At 40.6% G+C, this 19,789-nt stretch overlaps 1 protein-coding gene across 7 annotated transcripts in view; it reads left to right on the top strand.

Moving 5' to 3' along the window:
- Positions 1–19,789, top strand: part of LOC139454169 (short transient receptor potential channel 7-like) — a 210,532-nt gene that overhangs the window by 181,606 nt on the left and 9,137 nt on the right. For 5 of the 7 annotated variants that reach the window (XM_071235719.1, XM_071235716.1, XM_071235714.1 and 2 more), the window contains exons 3-8: positions 2,440–2,598; positions 7,194–7,685; positions 15,542–15,718; positions 17,583–17,747; positions 18,500–18,517; positions 19,016–19,268. In XM_071235719.1, the coding sequence (XP_071091820.1) occupies positions 2,440–2,598; positions 7,194–7,685; positions 15,542–15,718; positions 17,583–17,747; positions 18,500–18,517; positions 19,016–19,268 (1,264 nt within the window). The remainder of the gene's footprint in view (positions 1–2,439; positions 2,599–7,193; positions 7,686–15,541; positions 15,719–17,582; positions 17,748–18,499; positions 18,518–19,015; positions 19,269–19,789) is intronic. The other 2 variants (XM_071235720.1, XM_071235717.1) reach the window with 1 other exon arrangement.

Genomic DNA, 19,789 nt, shown 5'->3' with positions numbered 1-19,789 from the left:
ACCGTTGATCTCAGCCCACAATCGGTTTGTGCAAATGTATGGCGATTGTAGCCGGAACCTAAGGATGCGATCACGTAAGATCGTTTCGTACACGTGGGTACAGAAGGAAGGCGGCAAGGTAATCCCTCAACTTGCATTGGCTTTCTGGTGACAGTGGTACATCTCAGTACGCGGCTCTTACTTGTTTTCATTAGTTGGAAATCAATGCAAAATAAATTGACTCATTCAGCCAATCAGTTTGCCGGAATTACAAAGAAAAAAAATCTTGTTTATATTATATCAAGATATCATTTCAGCTGCATATAAGTATTTTGGTTTGGTTTGGTTTGTTGTTAAGTAACTTTATGGAAAGAAAAAGGAAACACATGGTAACATTTCTACATGATATATGTTAAATGATGGTGCCCAATTTTGTTCATGAAAATCACATTGACTACTGACGTCAACATTAATTGGCTATGTTTAGATCATGTTCCGTTTGGCAATGTGGTGTCCCAATGGCCAAACTACAATTTAAGATAGGTCCCTAGCACTCCATATCTGTCGTGAGAGCGAAAATAATTGGATCGGGTGGTCTGGCTTAGTGAGGTTCTACCAGCCCACCTGATAAAGCTTTGGATATCGCTGTGCCATCAATCAAACAAACAAACAAACAAACAAACAAATCAAAGGCGTTGTCATGGTGCAAGGTATGAAGCCCATCCTTTGTGTTTCTGCTCGTGATATGACTGGAAGATTGCTCAAGTTCGCATATTCCAATACTCTATTATTTACAAGTATATTTTCCGTTGTATTTTTCAATACTATCTGTATTTGTAAATATGTAAGTACGAATACATGGGCAGTATGGTCGTCGAGTGGATTTATTAAAGCTCAACCTAAAACTCGTTAATCTTGTTTTGCGAGCCAGTCCGCATCTGACATTAAATCAATCGAAGGTTTCATCTGGATGGTATTTGTAATGAACGAGAAAATCCTGAAACTGTAATAAAAAGACCGTTTCCACATCTGAATAACCCCGTTGCAGTGACAAATGGTCTGATTGTGAAAAACACACTCTGGGAGTTTACATAAAGGATTTATAACTTTAATAAACATAACGTCCACCCTTGTTAAATAGACACGTTGATATGATTGAAATGGATTCAATATTGCAACTCTCTCCTTGACTCGGGGTATGATACAGCGACATTAGACAATGGACGTATTTTGAAACAGTCAGAGAATTGTGTCCTTCTATCATCTTAAATATTAAAGCTTCAGTAAATGGTGTGCAATACGAACTGCCTCATCGAACTGACACCACAGTCATTCTCCGTTGACATTCATGTTAAAGTTGGTGCTATTTGTATTAACAAAATACTGTACGAAGACCAAATGCCAAGGTGTGTCCACAGCAATTACTGCGCGAGAAACATTAAGGGATGCTGTGTGTGAGAGGTTGTATGTTAGACTGTTGAGATTGGGGTTTGAGGATGGCATTGTGGTTGTGGTTGTGGTTGTGGTTGAACTTGAGATTGGGGTCAGGGAGACGGTTTTTCATGAATCAAAGATCCTGTTGTGTATCTGTGTTTATGTATTTGTGATTGTGTGTTTCTGATTATACAAAGGTATGTTTTTGTGTTTTGTGTTTCTGTGTGTCGGTATTTCCATTGTGTCCGTGTGTCTGTGTCCGTACGTGTGTGTCCTCATGTCTGTGTTTCAATGTCAGGATATTTCTGTATTTCTGTTAGACTTCATGTCTGTGTGATGGTATTCTGTGTCTGCATGTTTGTGTCACTGCATATATATAACATGAGACGTCCTAGCCATATTCTGCTTTCTTACCATTAACATGATTATCAATGTCATTATGGTAAACATTCAGTTTTTTCTTTCCTGTATATTTCTTGATCTTATTGTTACCTGCGATCACAATAAGGGATTTACGTAATGGAAAATGTGTATTACGATGTAATGCGTTTCCGCCATCCATCTTAATATGGCCAGTGAAGATCCGGGATAGAATCGATCTTCAGCAACCCATGTTAGCCGTAAAAGGCGACTCTTCTTGTCGTAAAAGAGGACTAAGAGGGTCAGGTGGTCAGCCTCGCCGACTTGGTTGATGCATGTCATCGTATCCCAATTGCGTGGATCGATCCTCATGATTTCAATCACTGGATTGTCTGGTCAAGACTCGATTATCTACTGACCGCGGTCATATAGCCGGACTATTGCTGAGTGCGGCGTTAAACAACAAGCCAACCAACCAACCAACCATCTCAATATCCAACATTTGAGTCTGCTTTACAAATTCCAGACTACTTCCATGACTGTGAAAGAGTGTGGCGGATGCGTCATAACTGTACAATGAAAAAAATCACATTGAACACTCTTCACGCATACTGATAATCATGTTTATTTAATACTTGTTCTAAAATGTAACGTTTGTCTACACAGTTGTCGATACTTGAGGAAGAATTCATCTACGCGGCAGAGTTCGGCGATATTCCAACTGTGCAGCGTATTTTGGAGGAGAATACCAACTTGAGCGTGGACTACAGCGATATTCTAGGCAGGACGCCACTCAGACTTGCTGTCGGTAACGAACATTTAGAGGTGGGTCCGTCCTCCAGACATAAGCGTGGTGACACATTCGATGGCTCTCAACTTCATGTAAAAGGACAAATCAAATCATAGGCTTCTCTATCATGCTCGCCAAGGGCTTTATGGCTCGTATGTCAGCCCCAACCAGGTATAGTTATCACCAAATTCTGTAGTTTGATTCATCAAATGGGCTGTTACACAGCTTACTCCCCCCAAACATTCGGATTGACTGAAGAGGCTTTCATCCTGATGACTGTGTTATGATAATTGACACTGTTCTTGAATTGATGAAAGACTGTCGTGGAAATAGCTCTGAAGTTAAACTAACTCAAATGTATAGATGTCTGAAAGACAAGGAATATATTTACAGGGCATTGGTCCCATAGATCTCAAACTATCACGTTTTTGTGTAATAGAATAAGGTTTAATATGTAATATGTTGAGTAGCGTTATGAAGTGAGACCCAAGCTTTCATCTCGCCTCTATTGTTGAAGAGCTCTAACAGCGGAACATTTTCATAGTATTTGATAAACGTATCTAATCAGGAAGAGAATGACACTTTTAAGCCAAATGAAAAATGGCATTTAGATATGTCTGAGAACTGTATCAAATTCCACGATACTAAATTTTGTTTAAGATTTTGAGTAACATGTCTTTAGGATATAATCGACATTATACAACTCCAATACGACACTTATATAGTATGTTATGATCGTAAAAGTAGAATTCTAGCATGACACTCACATAACCGGTGGCTAAGATAATACTTAACTTCAGAGAACGTAAGATTTAAAACAACTTTGTACTCTGTCTAATAACTAGTATGTCTTGTCTGATTTCCAGCAAAGATAAAGTTTATTTCAATGCAAATTTCTGTCAGCAATTACGAAAACAGATTTCATAGTTTTCATGTATCTCTGGGGCCAAGCAAGGTCATGGTTACTGTACGTGTGTTTCTTTTGTAAAAGACATGTAATGTGTTTGAGAATGTTTGACTAAATGTAATGTAACTTGGATATTCTTGGGAAGCACTTAATTACATTACTGGCATTAATACCTTTGTGGTAGGCTACAAAGCGAATTACTCTTTAACTTCAGTGTTCCCGGAAGCAGTGTAACTGCCTAGGTTGGTTGACGTATCCTCAGGTCATAGTTGCCTATGTTACTTACCTTATGTAAGTGTGTAATCTTCTTGATGATTAAATAATTGATCAGACTCTTATTGTATCACGCGGGACAGATAAAAAATGGAGGCTAATCCCCAATTAGCCAGACGTTGACCATTATACTAAACCGTATGTCCATAATGGATGGCAACTTGGAAATGTTATGTAAGACGAACCTATGCCCTATTGGTCATAGCGGTACCCAGGGTGAAAACATCTGCTCCAGGTCAGTGGGCTGGGTCCACGTATTTATCCGATTGACTCTCCTGCTGAACGGTACGTGTCTGTGACGTCTCTTCAACAGAAGGAACGAGGAGACAGATGTCTTGCCTCATGGCTTAACGAGGCTAATACCCTCACTGTCTCATGCCTCCTCTGTACGTCCCCGAAGCATCCAATTGCCTCATATGTCCCGTGAAAGTACACAAGGCTTCACATTGCCGCGTGCTGCCTGTGAAAAATACACATAACTTCCCATTGCCTCATATCTCCTGTGAAAATAAACGTAGCTTCCCATTGCCCCATATCTCCTGTGAAAATAAACGTAGCTTCCCATTCCCCCATATCTCCTGTGAAAATAAACGTAGCTTCCCATTGCCCCATATCTCCTGTTAAAATAAACGTAGCTTCCCATTCCCCCATATCTCCTGTGAAAATAAACGTAGCTTCCCATTGCCTCATATCTCCTGTGAAAATAAACGTAGCTTCCCATTGCCCCATATCTCCTGTGAAAATAAACGTAGCTTCCCATTCCCCCATATCTCCTGTGAAAATAAACGTAGCTTCCCATTGCCTCATATCTCCTGTGAAAATAAACGTAGCTTCCCATTGCCTCATGTCTCCTGTGAAAATAAACGTAGCTTCCCATTGCCTCATATCTCCTGTGAAAATAAACGTAGCTTCCCATTCCCCCATATCTCCTGTGAAAATAAACGTAGCTTCCCATTCCCCAATATCTCCTGTGAAAATAAACGTAGCTTCCCATTGCCTCATGTCTCATGTGAAAGTAAACGTAGCTTCCCATTCCCCCATATCTCCTGTGAAAATAAACGTAGCTTACCATTGCCTCATATCTCCTGTGAAAATAAACGTAGCTTCCCATTCCCCCATATCTCCTGTGAAAATAAACGTAGCTTCCCATTGCCCCATATCTCCTGTGAAAATAAACGTAGCTTCCCATTCCCCCATATCTCCTGTGAAAATAAACGTAGCTTCCCATTCCCCCATATCTCCTGTGAAAATAAACGTAGCTTCCCATTGTCCCATATCTCCTGTGAAAATAAACGTAGCTTCCCGTTCCCCCATATCTTATGTGAAAATAAACGTAGCTTCCCATTCCCCCATATCTCCTGTGAAAATAAACGTAGCTTCCCATTGCCTCATGTCTCATGTGAAAGTAAACGTAGCTTCCCGTTCCCCCATATCTCCTGTGAAAATAAACGTAGCTTACCATTGCCTCATATCTCCTGTGAAAATAAACGTAGCTTCCCATTCCCCCATATCACCTGTGAAAATAAACGTAGCTTCCCATTCCCCCATATCTCCTGTGAAAATAAACGTAGCTTCCCATATCTCCTGTGAAAATAAACGTAGCTTCCCATTCCCCCATATCTCCTGTGAAAATAAACGTAGCTTCCCATTGTCCCATATCTCCTGTGAAAATAAACGTAGCTTCCCGTTCCCCCATATCTTATGTGAAAATAAACGTAGCTTCCCATTCCCCCATATCTCCTGTGAAAATAAACGTAGCTTCCCATTGTCCCATATCTCCTGTGAAAATAAACGTAGCTTCCCGTTCCCCCATATCTTATGTGAAAATAAACGTAGCTTCCCATTCCCCCATATCTTATGTGAAAATAAACGTAGCTTCCCATTGCCCCATATATCATGTGAAAATAAACGTAGCTTCCTGTTCCCCCATATCTTCTGTGAAAATAAACGTAGCTTCCCATTCCCCCATATCTTATGTGAAAATAAACGTAGCTTCCCATTGCCCCATATCTCCTGTGAAAATAAACGTAGCTTCCCATTCCCCCATATCTCCTGTGAAAATAAACGTAGCTTCCCATTGCCCCATGTCTCCTGTTAAAATAAACGTAGCTTCCCATTGCCTCATGTCTCCTGTGAAAGTAAACGTAGCTTCCCATTGCCTCATGTCTCCTGTGAAAATAAACGTAGCTTCCCATTGCTTCATGTCTCCTGTGAAAATAAACGTAGCTTCCCATTGCCTCATGTCTCCTGTGAAAATAAACGTAGCTTCCCATTCCCCCATATCTCCTGTGAAAATAAACGTAGCTTCCCATTCCCCAATATCTCCTGTGAAAATAAACGTAGCTTCCCATTGCCTCATGTCTCATGTGAAAGTAAACGTAGCTTCCCATTCCCCCATATCTCCTGTGAAAATAAACGTAGCTTCCCGTTCCCCCATGTCTCCTGTGAAAATAAACGTAGCTTCCCATTGCTTCATGTCTCCTGTGAAAATAAACGTAGCTTCCCGTTCCCCCATATCTTATGTGAAAATAAACGTAGCTTCCCATTCCCCCATATCTTATGTGAAATTAAACGTAGCTTCCCATTGCCCCATATATCATGTGAAAATAAACGTAGCCTCCTGTTCCCCCATATCTTCTGTGAAAATAAACGTAGCTTCCCATTGCCCCATATCTTCTGTGAAAATAAACGTAGCTTCCCATTCCCCCATATCTCATGTGAAAATAAACGTAGCTTCCCATTCCCCCATATCTCCTGTGAAAATAAACGTAGCTTCCCATTGCCCCATGTCTCCTGTGAAAATAAACGTAGCTTCCCATTGCCTCATGTCTCCTGTGAAAGTAAACATAGCTTCCCATTCCCCCATATCTTATGTGAAAATAAACGTAGCTTCCCATTGCCCCATATCTCATGTGAAAATAAACGTAGCTTCCCATTCCCCCATATCTCCTCTGAAAATAAACGTAGCTTCCCATTGCCTCATGTCTCCTGTGAAAATAAACGTAGCTTCCCATTGCCTCATGTCTCCTGTGAAAATAAACGTAGCTTCCCATTGCTTCATGTCTCCTGTGAAAATAAACGTAGCTTCCCATTGCCTCATGTCTCCTGTGAAAATAAACGTAGCTTCCCATTGCTTCATGTCTCCTGTGAAAATAAACGTAGCTTCCCATTGCCTCATGTCTCCTGTGAAAATAAACGTAGCTTCCCATCGCCTCATGTCTCCTGTGAAAGTGCATGTAACAACACCCTGTGCCCTGTGCAACTACCAGTACCACACTTACTCGTTTTTCTCTAGCTCTACACACTCACTGCAACCAAGAAGTGTCTCCATCTAGTCAAACCCGAACCCTAGGTACATACACTGCAGTTGCACCTCGGTTTAAGTAGTACCTGCATAAACATTATATTTAAATTCAGATTCAGTCAATAAGTACAAGTTCTATATTTCAGGTCGTGGAGCTTCTTCTCGACCGGTGCAACAACTCCAGTATCCACGAAGCTCTCCTGCAAGCTATCAGTGCTGGACATGAACAGATAGCTGAAACTATCCTCAAACACCCCAAGTACAGAGACGTGAAGAAGGAGAACAAGAGATTCGGAGAAACGGACTACTTTTACAACCAAACCAGTGAAGATTCGCCGTTTTCCTCTGACATCACCCCACTTATCTTGGCGGCAGAAAGGAATCAGTTTGAGATCGTGCAACTGTTGTTATTACGAGGGGAAACTATTACCAAACCACACCATTATTACTGCAACTGTCAAGAATGTAGCAATAAGCTACAGTTCGACCAACTTAGGTTGGCCAAGACAAGACTGAATGCTTACAAAGGGCTGGCAAGTGGGGCGTATATATCACTGTCCAGTAAGGACCCTATTCTAACTGCATTTGAGCTGGCCAAAGAACTCAGATCCGTCGCCAAAGTGGAAAAATATTATAAGGTAAGTACTCTACTCCCAAAAAGAAAAGTCCCTTTAATCGTGGCTTGATCTCGAAATTTCTTTTGGCACTTCAAGTCAAAACAGCTCCATGGTCGCTACCGGGCAGCGACATTGTCCCGTTCTGTCCGTGATCGATCTTTTGTTGAAATAGTTGTAAAACATATTTTATTGAAAATGTGCAAAATGTTGTTAAAAAGTTCAAAATCACTGCACACAAGGATATAGTTTTTCACATTATTGATTTGTCCACAGATATCATTTTACCATCGAATAATTTGTATGTGTATTGTCATTATAAGATAGTCTAACGTCATCAATACCCGTTATTTAAGGGGCTGTGATAAGGAAAATTCCCAAATTATACTAATGTATTGAATCGTCATTGATGTGACGACGGGGTGCATCAACCAGGAGGCTACATCACTATCCTCATCTTATCAGAGGTCAGATACATCGAAACACATCCAAGCACCAAACCCTTGATGCTTGTCCTGATCAATCTGGTTCATAGCTCATAGTGAGCGTTGCATGAGTGATATAAGGCATCTTTGATTGCCTCTGTCGATAACATGAGAAGACGCGTTGGCATGTTTCACCGCCTAAAAACGGAATATTACCTCGCACTCGAACTGTTCTACATGCCACTGACACGGTATGTCTTCGAATGAGGGCACATAACCCGGTCCAGTAGAGTCTTGGTAACGTCATATTTGCTTTGGTCTTCAACACGCGTTGGCGCACCATGTCAAGCGACATGAGGTCATGCATTGGCTCATCAGAGCGGAATTCCCTGCGTGGAAGCTGACGGAGGAAGTAGGTGTATGGCTGACACAATCACATGTATGGAAAGATGCGAATTGAGATCATCTTATGACTGTGTTCATTTCTGTAGTAGAAAGGTACATCATGAATATGTTTATTTGTATGAATCGTGAATTCAAACAAAGAAAAGAGGTTTACAAAGTCGACAAGACTGCAAGAGTTGACAAGACTATTTCAGGTCTCTAATTTTAATCTCATATTAACCTAGTCTGCAACAAATTATTTGTTCGGAAAATTCCTTCCCAGAACATCATTAACGGCGGACGATATTTTTTGAAATGACAACATTGATCGTTTTTCGAAGATTGAAAGATTGAGATATTTCTACTTGGCAGATAATACCCCATCAACATATGGAATATCACTGATTGGGTATTATCGATTTGAGATTTTAGGTCTCATGCGTTTGTTTTGTCTTAGCGAGAATATCTTTTGCAAGCCATGTGGAGACAAGATGATGATCTTAAATAGCTTTTTGTGGTAATCTGATCCGGATCCTAATCAGAAAAAAATATTTTAATCCTAAACATACAGGGGGTGACTCAAGAGAATGTTTGGTCTTACTGACATAATATGCTATGTATCCTATTTGTGTATTAGTGGTGCTGATGTGGGACAGTGTTATATACCGCACTGTCTTGTTGATGTAAATGGAGGAGAGAGGATGGTCTCAGTTTGTGGCAGCGAGTCGACATTATCGACCAATGAAGAAATCATGTAAAGTAGAACCATCTTATGCACCACATAAATAACATTATGAATGTGAAGTGTACATATTTGGTAACAAACCTAATACAAATCCAATTAAAGGCCCTGCTGTCCAGATAGACAGGTGTCCACATATAAATTTAGGCAATGATGAGACCAGCGGAAACACTGAATAGTAAGTAATGGTCCTGATATCGGTATCGCTCGGTGACATATGGATCCGTCTGGCTAACGCGTCTTTAGCCTCGATGTGTAATTCTAATGTATGGACAAACGTCTTGATGACATCCAACTTAACACATTGATCTCGTCGAAGGAGCGGGTCAAGGGGTCGAGACGAGTCCGTTGAGGTAGTGTCCGCACCCTGGCCGCTTCTATATTTAGATACATCCGTTCACGGCTAAGTTGCTTTCAAATGTACTCTTATACAACGAATTTGGATCTAGTGGTTTTTGTTTGTTTGTTAATATCAGAATAGATAATATGACCATTGAATGTTTTCTTCTTGTCAATATATATTCAGCAGTAACCACTGTAGTTTAGGTAGTGCTTGAGGATGTAGTGCTTGTCTGGTACTTATAAGTAGCAGCAGGGATATTTGCCGTAGTAGTTGAGGTTGTTACAGAAACCGAAGTAGCACTGGTTGTTATAAGTAGCAGCAGCTATAGTCGTCATGGTTATTTGAGGTAGTAGTAGCAGCGGACGTAGTAGCCGTGGTGGCTACAGTCCTGGTAGAAGAAGCAGCAGCGGACGAGCCACAGTGAGCAGCCTGGCCTGGTGGCGATACAGCGGCACTACGGTACCAGTAGCAGTACTCGACTTGATGTACAAGTGGAGCTCTGTCATCAAATTTAAACCTGTTTCTCATGCTCTCTCTAAAGGAAACATTTGTTACTTCAGATATTATTGCTAAAATCCAGTTTAATCATGAATATGATATCTTCAAGTATGAATGTCCATACAGCATTGAAATCACAATTTTACAATATAAATTGCACTCTCTCTAAAATCCGTTAGTAAAATTTCAGATGAATGTCCTGTGGCAGTGCTATCGGGAACTTTCGGGTTAAGAACTATAAATACTTTAATCTGCTTGAAAAGTAACTGCTGCTTAATCCGGTAATAGAAAAAGGAAAAAAAAGTATTTTTATACGCTGATTAAATTGCAGTTACACAAAACGTTGTGGAATTGAATTCGCTTAACGAGGAAATGAACGTATTGAGAGGAATGAAAAAATATAGTTCTTTAATTTTATCATTTAAATTGAGTTGTCAATTTCAGAAACTTTTTGGGTTGGTTGTCAATATGGTACAGTTTGAGTAGCAGCTACATGTACAAAAAAACCTGCCAAAATCAAAATAGGCATGTGGAGATTCCAAAGAGCAAATGCTTATTTTGGTGCGTTCGTAACTAGAAATGGGCAAAATCGTGCAAAATGAATTTTAGGACAGTATATTTTCTTTGTACTTATTTTTTCCAATATGGCCGCCAAACTGGTGACGATGAAGGAAACGGTTGTATTAGGTTAATATTCCATCCTTAGAAACGTGATGGTCTAATAAGCGTATTCACTTTGGTCAGCCACATTCTCAATTCAGACAACGCTAAATAAGACATACGTATTTAATAACAAACTCCAATCTTTTTATATTCGCAGTTGAACCTGTTTATGTATCATAAACCCTTCGTCACAAGAGCCCCTCAAGTCTAAGCCCTTCTCCTCCCAAAAATCAGGCTACGAAGTGATAACATCCTTCACTGAATGATAAATCACCTACGGTCAGAGCTGGAATTGCCTAATCCACGAATGAACCTTCAGTCTGTGTAATATGACTGCGCATGACCGCACCACGCCAATATTTCCACAGCTAATGACTCCTCCGTCCAGAGACTGCTCAGACGGAAATAAGTCCGCCATTTTTATACACGTCTATCTTTTGGGGTCATCTGAATCAAGTGAATCGGAAAATCGTGACTTGGTTTTCTCCCCAGGGTGTTTCTTCCGTGGACGACCCGTTTGATTCCTTCTACATCCGGGATTCTTTGAAATGTACTTTTGCTATGCTCATGTAGGAAACGTGAGGAAGTTTTTGATATGAAACGTCTCTGTAATTTAACACATACAGCTAGGAGCTTATCAAGGTGAAACTGTAGGCCGACCACTTAGCTTCACCTTTTCGGAAACAATAAGGACACACTTGTATTTCGATATATAAGATGATCAGAAGACGGAAGATTACTTTTCGCTTCTACAATATTCTAATCATTTTAGCGATTATCTGTGATATCTGTTAAATGCACATGCAATTTTGACACCTTTTTGTCCCTGAGTGGCAGATGAATCTTATAGTAAGACACAAACCATTTTTTCCGTGGGGATTCGGGGGCAAAATAAGTGCCTAGACATACATTCTTTTTGTGAAGGCCGTCTGAAATCTGTTGGGTCCTATAGAGAAGCTGAAATATGGCTCTACTATGATAAATCTTTTAACTTTCAAGCACATGTGTCATATCAGGTAGGGGATGAAATGTGGTTGATAACTCAACAAAAATAGTCTCATGTAAAGAATCAAATCCATTGGATACTCTCGTTTGTCAAGAGCTCTCCGAGAACAGTTTTAGAAATGTAGTGAAACTTCAACAAGTACCTAAATGTGGTGAAATAGTAGCTGCACATTGACCAATTTGGCCAAGCACATGTGAATCCCAGCTAATGTGAATCCCAGCTAATCCCAATGTAAATGGTGGCCTCGCAGCAAGAAGTCTCTCCCGATATCAGGCGGGCACCCGCTGTATGAGTCTGCCTCTCTCAACTCATGAAATTATCATATGTGGTTTATAAACAAGTGGGCCCCTTACACATATGCCAAAAGCATGTATATTATTGAAGCGTTATGGTCTGTATCGATTGCTGTCCTTGCTTGTGCATAATAGTAATTGAATCACATGAAGCTGTTCTTGTCATGTTTTCACGGCATTCAGTGATGATTTTGTTGTTGATGTTATAAGTTTGTTTACAGGTCAAATGGGGCTGGAGTAGGGAGAGGCAGGAAATGAAAATCATGTCTTACGTCAGATGATATATCATTATTTTTTAATAATATTTATTTGTTGTCATAGTTGAATGCAATCTGTGTTTAACACCACCTTATACCTCCTAACACCGTCAAACATCCATACAAATCCGTCCATCACTTACTTCACTCAGCCCAGGTGTACGTTACCGGGCAAAACAATGTACCACCCAACACAAAACAGCGCACCCGAAACAATTATGTATCTCCCCTCTTGTTACTATCGAAAAGCACCAGAAAAGCACATAACACAGCATTACAAAACATCACCCGGCATTAACTAACAGCACTCAATTTTACACAATAACTCCATACACCGCCCCAACTTTACACAATACCTCCGTACACCACTCAACTTTACACAACACCTACGTGCACCACTCATCTTTACACAACACCTACGTACACCACTCAACTTTACACAACACCTACGTGCACCACTCATCTTTACACAACACCTACGTATACCACTCAATTTTACACAACACCTCCGCACACCACTCAACTTTACACAACACCTACGTACACCACTCAATTTTACACAACACCTACGTACACCACTCAATTTTACACAACACCTCCGTACACCACTCAACTTTACACAACACCTCCGTACACCACTCAACTTTACACAACACCTCCGTACACCACTCAACTTTACACAACACCTCCGTACACCACTCAACTTTACACAACACCTACGTACACCACTCATCTTTACACAACACCTACGTACACTACTCAATTTTACACTACACCTCCGCACACCACTCAACTTTACACAACACCTACGTACACCACTCAATTTTACACAACACCTACGTACACCACTCAACTTTACACAACACCTCCGTACACCACTCAACTTTACACAACACCTCCGTACACCACTCAACTTTACACAACACCTCTGGACATCATTCAACGCCACAAACACGACTCAACACGTTCCCATATCACCAAACACTGCTCTTAATCGTCTTCATGTTGCCCCTAGCTAGTATTAAATATGACGTAACAGAAGGTTTCCGGAAATCCACCGAATTCATATACAGTCACACTTCATTATATCAACAATAATCACGTGTATAACAGTCAAACCAATATCTTACACCGCAACATCGAAACACGTCATGACTATCTTAGTTGGGAATCTCCGCAGCAACCCTCCACAACCCGGGCAGTGTTTCAGGAAGAAATGCTCATCAAGATAGCTGGACCGTCCGATCAGCTGGTCAATAAGTTAGCCCTGTCTACCAAAATAGGTCCTCTAGCATAGGAGAAGATGAAGTGCCTGACTGAACGTTATGGGTCCAACCTATTCCGGCGGCCGGGTTCAGGCAGTCGAGCCCCGTCCGGATGCCAGATGAATGTCTTTGTGTTATCTGATGTCGACAGATCACCAGTGTCTGGTGTCACAAATGACAGTATCGGCCAATCAATGTTTGGCTACAGATCTGCGGTCTACATAAACGATGTTTTGGTAGAGTTTACACTTGGTTAGACCGCCATGGTAATTAATGGACGCACCGTTGGTTTGATGTTGGTTTGTCTGATTCATGCGTCTTATCGGCATCGGTCATCCTTGGGAACGTCATTGTTGTGTTGTTTATGTCCCCGGTTGGCAATGGTGCGTGATGCTGATTACATTGCCCATGGGCGACGGGGCCTACGTATGACGACAACACATCATGTTCTCATAACTCTACGTTTACGTTGAAATATGACGTCACGTGTTTCGGTAACTATAGGTAAGATACCCTGCGTGTAGCGATACTACGAAGACATACCATAAAAAAATATCTGTTCTGATTTATTGAAACAGAAAACTTCTGTTTGTTTCATGATGTGGACTAGCTAGCTTTAAAAATCGGTCATCCTTTTCCACACAGAAAACTGCTTGCCAAGATAAACGTGTTATATTTATGCCTCTTTGGGTAATACAGTCACATCTCAAATCCTTGTGCATCTGGTAAATGAAAAGAGCAAGGGATTTGAACATTGCGTGCGCCAACAGTTACAGTTTAATTGAGTCGAAATAAGAACGGGCGTGGTTGGAGTTGGAGTTGTATATATTGTATGCACTTTGAAAAAAACCTAGTGACTTCTACTAAATTAATTTATAACTGCAGCCGGAAGGCAAATATACAGCGAATTTATCATCCTGTCTGGTAGATCGCACGAATATGCTGAAGATTAGTAAATATCACTTATTAAATTAGTATAATTCACTTCTTCAACCACACTGCGGAAATTGTGGAAATCCCTATATGGTATGCTCATTTCGTGTGTTCTATCAAAACATGTTTAGGGTCTTAACACATGAAGTGAGCTATCGCCTTATAGTCTAAGCACCTCCTAAACACAACATCCCCATAATCCAAACATGTTTATTATTTAAACACCTACAAACATGTTTAGAATATAAATATGGTTGTGGGTTCGAATCCCGGTTCGCCCCGATTAGGTTTCTAGGTTTGTCAGCTCGTGGGTAAACGTCTGAGACCTGCACATCTTCGGGTTCTCCTCCCATATTAAGCTGACATGACGTGATATAACAGGAATAATGTTAAAATCGGCGTTAAACCCAACTCACTCACTCACTCATAAAAATGTGATAAATAAACCAAGCTCAGTTAATGATGACTAGAAACATTGACACTCGTAACGACAACAGCCAAGCACAAATGTTAGCATAATACACCAGAAATCAAAGGATTGCAAGTTCGAATCCCATCGAGTCTTACACCCCTTTGTGTGTCCATGATTGTTTTGTAGCTCTATACCTAATCGTATTTATCTCAATACAGGAAACTGACAATGAAAGTATACGTGATCACTAGTTAATATTTGTTTTGGTAAGTGACGATAGGACGCCTTGTAAAAAGATCTACTAAGTCTACTAACATGTTAGTGTCTGAGTCGACAGTGAAATTCACGACTTAAGTTAGTAAACTTTTCAAACTATTTCTGTTGTTGATGTGACTCTCAGAATTGCAGTTCAGGAATATTTCCGTTTAATATATTTCGTTATAATTCCCCAAGTCGTCCTGACGGCATATTATTTTTCTTCTGCCACTGTTTGGGTTTGATATATCACAGTTTGGGTTTGACGATTTACGAACTTGTTATAAAATTCCCTTTATGTTATTGTGTGCTATAAATGTATGCATGCGTTTGCATGCCCGAGTACATCACGCGTTACATGCGTCTATTGGTTAGGATGTTACAAGAATGTTGGCATTTTACAGACGGAGTACCTGTCCATGGCTGACCAGCTCAGTCATTATGTGGTCAAGCTCCTGGACAAAGTCCGAGGTCACGATGAGCTGGAGGTTCTTCTGAACAAGGTCGGACCAGACAGCGAGGACGAATCGTATGAGTTGCTGTCTCGGCTGAAGCTGGCCATACAGTACAATGAGAAGAAGGTGAGATAGAAGAAATATCTTAGAAGAAATATCTTAGAAGAAATATAAACATGTCAATATGTCCAGATCGAAACGTCCACCACCATGTCTTCCAAGACCCCGACCGGTTTTCTTCACTTTCGATGAAACAAAAAAGATCCATCTTTGGAGAGCAGCGGTTAAAGGGGAGATTGTTATAACGTTTTTAGAAATGAAGTATGCAGTGTATATCCAACTGCGCTCATTGGCAGACGTTTCCACGGGTCGTGTTAGGCCCAAAGTAGCGACTTGTAGAACAACTTTTATTAAACGAAAGAAAGAAAAAGAAGGAAGGGTATATACAGGAACCCCAGATAGAAAAAAAGTTTGCCGCTATAAAATGCTCATTAAAAAAGCATGTGTCTGTCCTCCATACTATGCAATGCGAATTCAAATGTCAGGCTGGCTACGCGATGCGGTGACGTACATGAATGTGCATACCTGTGAAGATCCGGGTCAGAATAGGTCTCTCCAACTGCGTGGATCGATGCTCGTGATGTGAATCACTGGATTGTCTGGTCTATTTACAGACCGCCGTCATACAGCTTTAATATTGCTAAGTGCGGCGTTAAACAAGAAACAAACAACAACAACATGAATGAAAGAGAAACCTATCCCAATTCATCTTGACAATGTTTCGTGCATTCTGTTTAGTTCTTATGGTCTTGTTGTTCTAATAACTATAAAAGCAATGAACAATTTTCAAGTTTAGTTGTTCGTGGCTTAAACCATCCAATTGTCAAGACAGTTGGCATGGTAACCATGAAACTACTAAATGCCGCTCACATCACTGACTTGGTTGGATGCCGTCTTTCACTGCCGACAGTAAACATGTAACCAGTGGTCACGGGGATATTAGAAAGAAATATAGTCATAAAAACTCCAAGGGAAGCTTAAGATGAGGCTCGTTATACATCTCAGTGAGACATCTGTTTGCTGTCAGATCTACACTGTAAATGGCACGCCAAAGGAGATATGTAACTTCAGTGTTCAGGTGTACAGTGGTGTCCTTTGTATTTCCGCGCGTTTGCTCGTAAGACAAGTGGGTTGATACAAGAGATATATTCACACTATTCTGCAACATATGTGTATTGTTAACGTTGTGGTACTGCAGTCTACCAGTTAGTGCCTAGACTAACACTGGCTCTGTCCCTAGATTCCAAGTATTTGTGACATATTTTAGGCCCACACCTCGCTTAAATATATGCCATGTTGTTACAAGCTACAACTTAGTTCAAAGCGCTACTTTTCATAACGTGACGGCCTCCGTGGCTTAGTTGTAGAGCATCCGCCCAGAGAGCGAAGGCTCCGGTTTTCGATCCCCGGCCGCGTCATACCAAAAGACGTTGAGAGATGGTAGTTGTTGATCACCTTTCTGGCGCTCGGCATTAACAAGGGTTGGAGTCAGTATACTGTGTATGATGGGGCTATTCATGTTAAAGCGCGGCATGGTATCTCATCATTAGTCCGGACTTGTACAAGCAGTCTCACACACACGTGGATGCACGTCGCTATAGAAGTGAACGCGACGTTAAACCCCATTTTACCTCACCTCAGCTTATCGTAACGTAACAGATTTGAGTACACACATACACTCACACGTGGCGTTCTCTTTTCCAGGTGACAGCGTTACGATTGTGTCAAAGTTGAAATGAAACTTGCTTCAAAAAGACTAGTTTATGACCGCATTCGCGCTGTGATATCTTTCTTATCTTTTGATACGTATTTAACTGTTTTTCTAGTTAAAATACAATTTCAGATCAGAACAGACGTTAAAAGTGGTCAATCATTATCACAAATTGTATTCCTTATAATTATAATAAATTATTATTAATGAATGTTTCAGTTCGTGGCGCATCCCAGTTGCCAGCAGAGGCTGGTTAGCATCTGGTACTCGGACCTGCGGACTCTTGAGAGAGCCAACTGGTTCCTCCGGGGGATCATCGTTTTGTGCATTACTGTATTTTACCCTGTCCTAGCAATACTCTACTGGTTCGCCCCTAAAACACGGGTGAGTAATTAACACCTTGCTATTTAGGTACTGCCGATATGTTACTGCTGATACGATTTGATGTGATCAGTTTACGCCTAAAATAATATGTACGTCTCTTTCCGTGAGTACTGTTTTACGAAAACCTGATGTCATCACTGATTTCAGGGATCCATTCATATAATTTTCACCGCTATTTTGCCTTTTACGCCCAATGGAATCTGTTTCGGTGGATAATTCAGACTAGTATTCTCTGACTTATAAATTTTGAAATTTGAGGTATTATAACTGAAGATTAGATCTCTTGTTTATACATTTGAAACCTGGCGCTGTTTTAAATTGATACAAGAGGTATCAAATCTACAGTTAAACTACTTCAAATTCCAAAACACAGTAGGTTTGACTAGATGCATTCCCGGTACCGCGGTACCGAATACCATATTATTTGCCATTCAAGTTGCTATTGCGGGCAAATTACTTACTTGTTCCCTGCAATAGCTATCCTTCCAACAGGTTTTCTTTACCAACATTACGTTTCCCAGTCGTTATTTCTTCAAGGACATTACCTTCGTGCAATTAATACTAGCACATAGCTCGGGCTACGTCGTGATATCATTATCCGGGTCTGAGGCGTGTCTGCTTTTTATGTATCTTAATCATAAATGAGAAGGGGTACTCGTCAGAGGCATTAAGAGTATGTGATTTAATGTAAATGTTTGAACCAGATGACTTAAGCTAGTTTCTTTTGTTTCAAATAACATTGGAACGAATAGACAAGCACGTCAGAAGACGTAAGTAATCGTATAGGCACTCACAAACACTTAGTTTGAATTACGATAGCATGCTTGTGATTTGCACGAGATACATTGCACATTACATAAGCAGAGTCTGATACAGAAAACTATGCATTGAAACTCCGTACCCAATACCCGCCTTCAAGACCCTTCAGGACTATCTTATAGAATATAAACATGATATTTATGTATTTGACATCATACCAAGCCATGATTTGTGAATCCAGGAATTTGGTAATCCGTCACTGACACAGCACAGTTCGGATTAACGGGGGTTCACTGTCAAGTTAAACTAAGGGATAGAACTTTTGGGATTGGCTTTTTACGGGGATCAGGTGGCTAAATGTCTGAAAGGGTAGACGTGTGGGTATTTGACAAGGTCATGACATGACATAACATGACATGCACTGATTGTTTGTCTGATCAACACAATCACGGCATTTAGTAGAATCTCGCAAAACTGCCATTAATACCTAAACCTTTTTTTTCCCGCAGGTGGGTCATTTCCTCAAGTCCCCGTGTGTAAAGTTCATTGGACAGACGATGTCGTTCGTGACGTTTCTGACAATGATCCTCATCTCCACAGCATCGGAACGCCCATCTACACACAAGAAGATTTCTGCATTCGCAGAAGTACATAGTCAGTACAGGAAATATCTCAACAACAGCCAGGGTTGGCCAGAGACGTTTGTGCTGCGTACATTCGAGCCCGAGATCATTCACCTATTGATGACAACATGGATCATAGGTACGAACTTGGAGCGGTTCCCAACCCACTCAGTTTATCCTGTTGTGGGGGTAAATAACCGCTTCGGAGTTACGTAAAAGACGTGTCAATTGTTTTTGTCATTCATAGTAAATAGATATAGTTTTTATTCTGTGACATTTTTTATCCCCGCCCCCCCTCCCCCGGTTTGAAAAACGGGGGTATATAGAAGTCAGCATGTCTGTCCGTCCGTTTTGCGTTTCTGGTAAGTCCCTTAATTACTTCTTGTTGAAACTCGCTACACAGTTCAGTCAAGTAGTAAAATAGGTGCCTTTTGATGATTTGGATTTTTATAAATTATTAATTTTTAAAGTCTTAAGATTTAAGTTTAAGTTGGACTGAAAGTAAGGGTAGTGCTTGTTTTCGGAGCAGAACTCAAATACCGTTAAATATTTCTAGATGAAACTTCCTGTAGATATGGGTCTAGTTGTGAACTGCTGCCTTTTGATGATTTTGGATTTTAAAAAAAATGCTGAACAGCACTATTATTTTCTTCACTGAAC

The sequence above is a fragment of the Haliotis cracherodii genome, unplaced genomic scaffold (genome assembly GCF_022045235.1).
Source record: "Haliotis cracherodii isolate W230 unplaced genomic scaffold, xgHalCrac1.p SCAF_10, whole genome shotgun sequence".
Classification (NCBI taxonomy): Eukaryota; Metazoa; Mollusca; class Gastropoda; order Lepetellida; family Haliotidae; genus Haliotis; species Haliotis cracherodii.
Note: the sequence above shows the minus strand (reverse complement) of the source record. Positions and strands in the feature narration are given on the sequence as shown.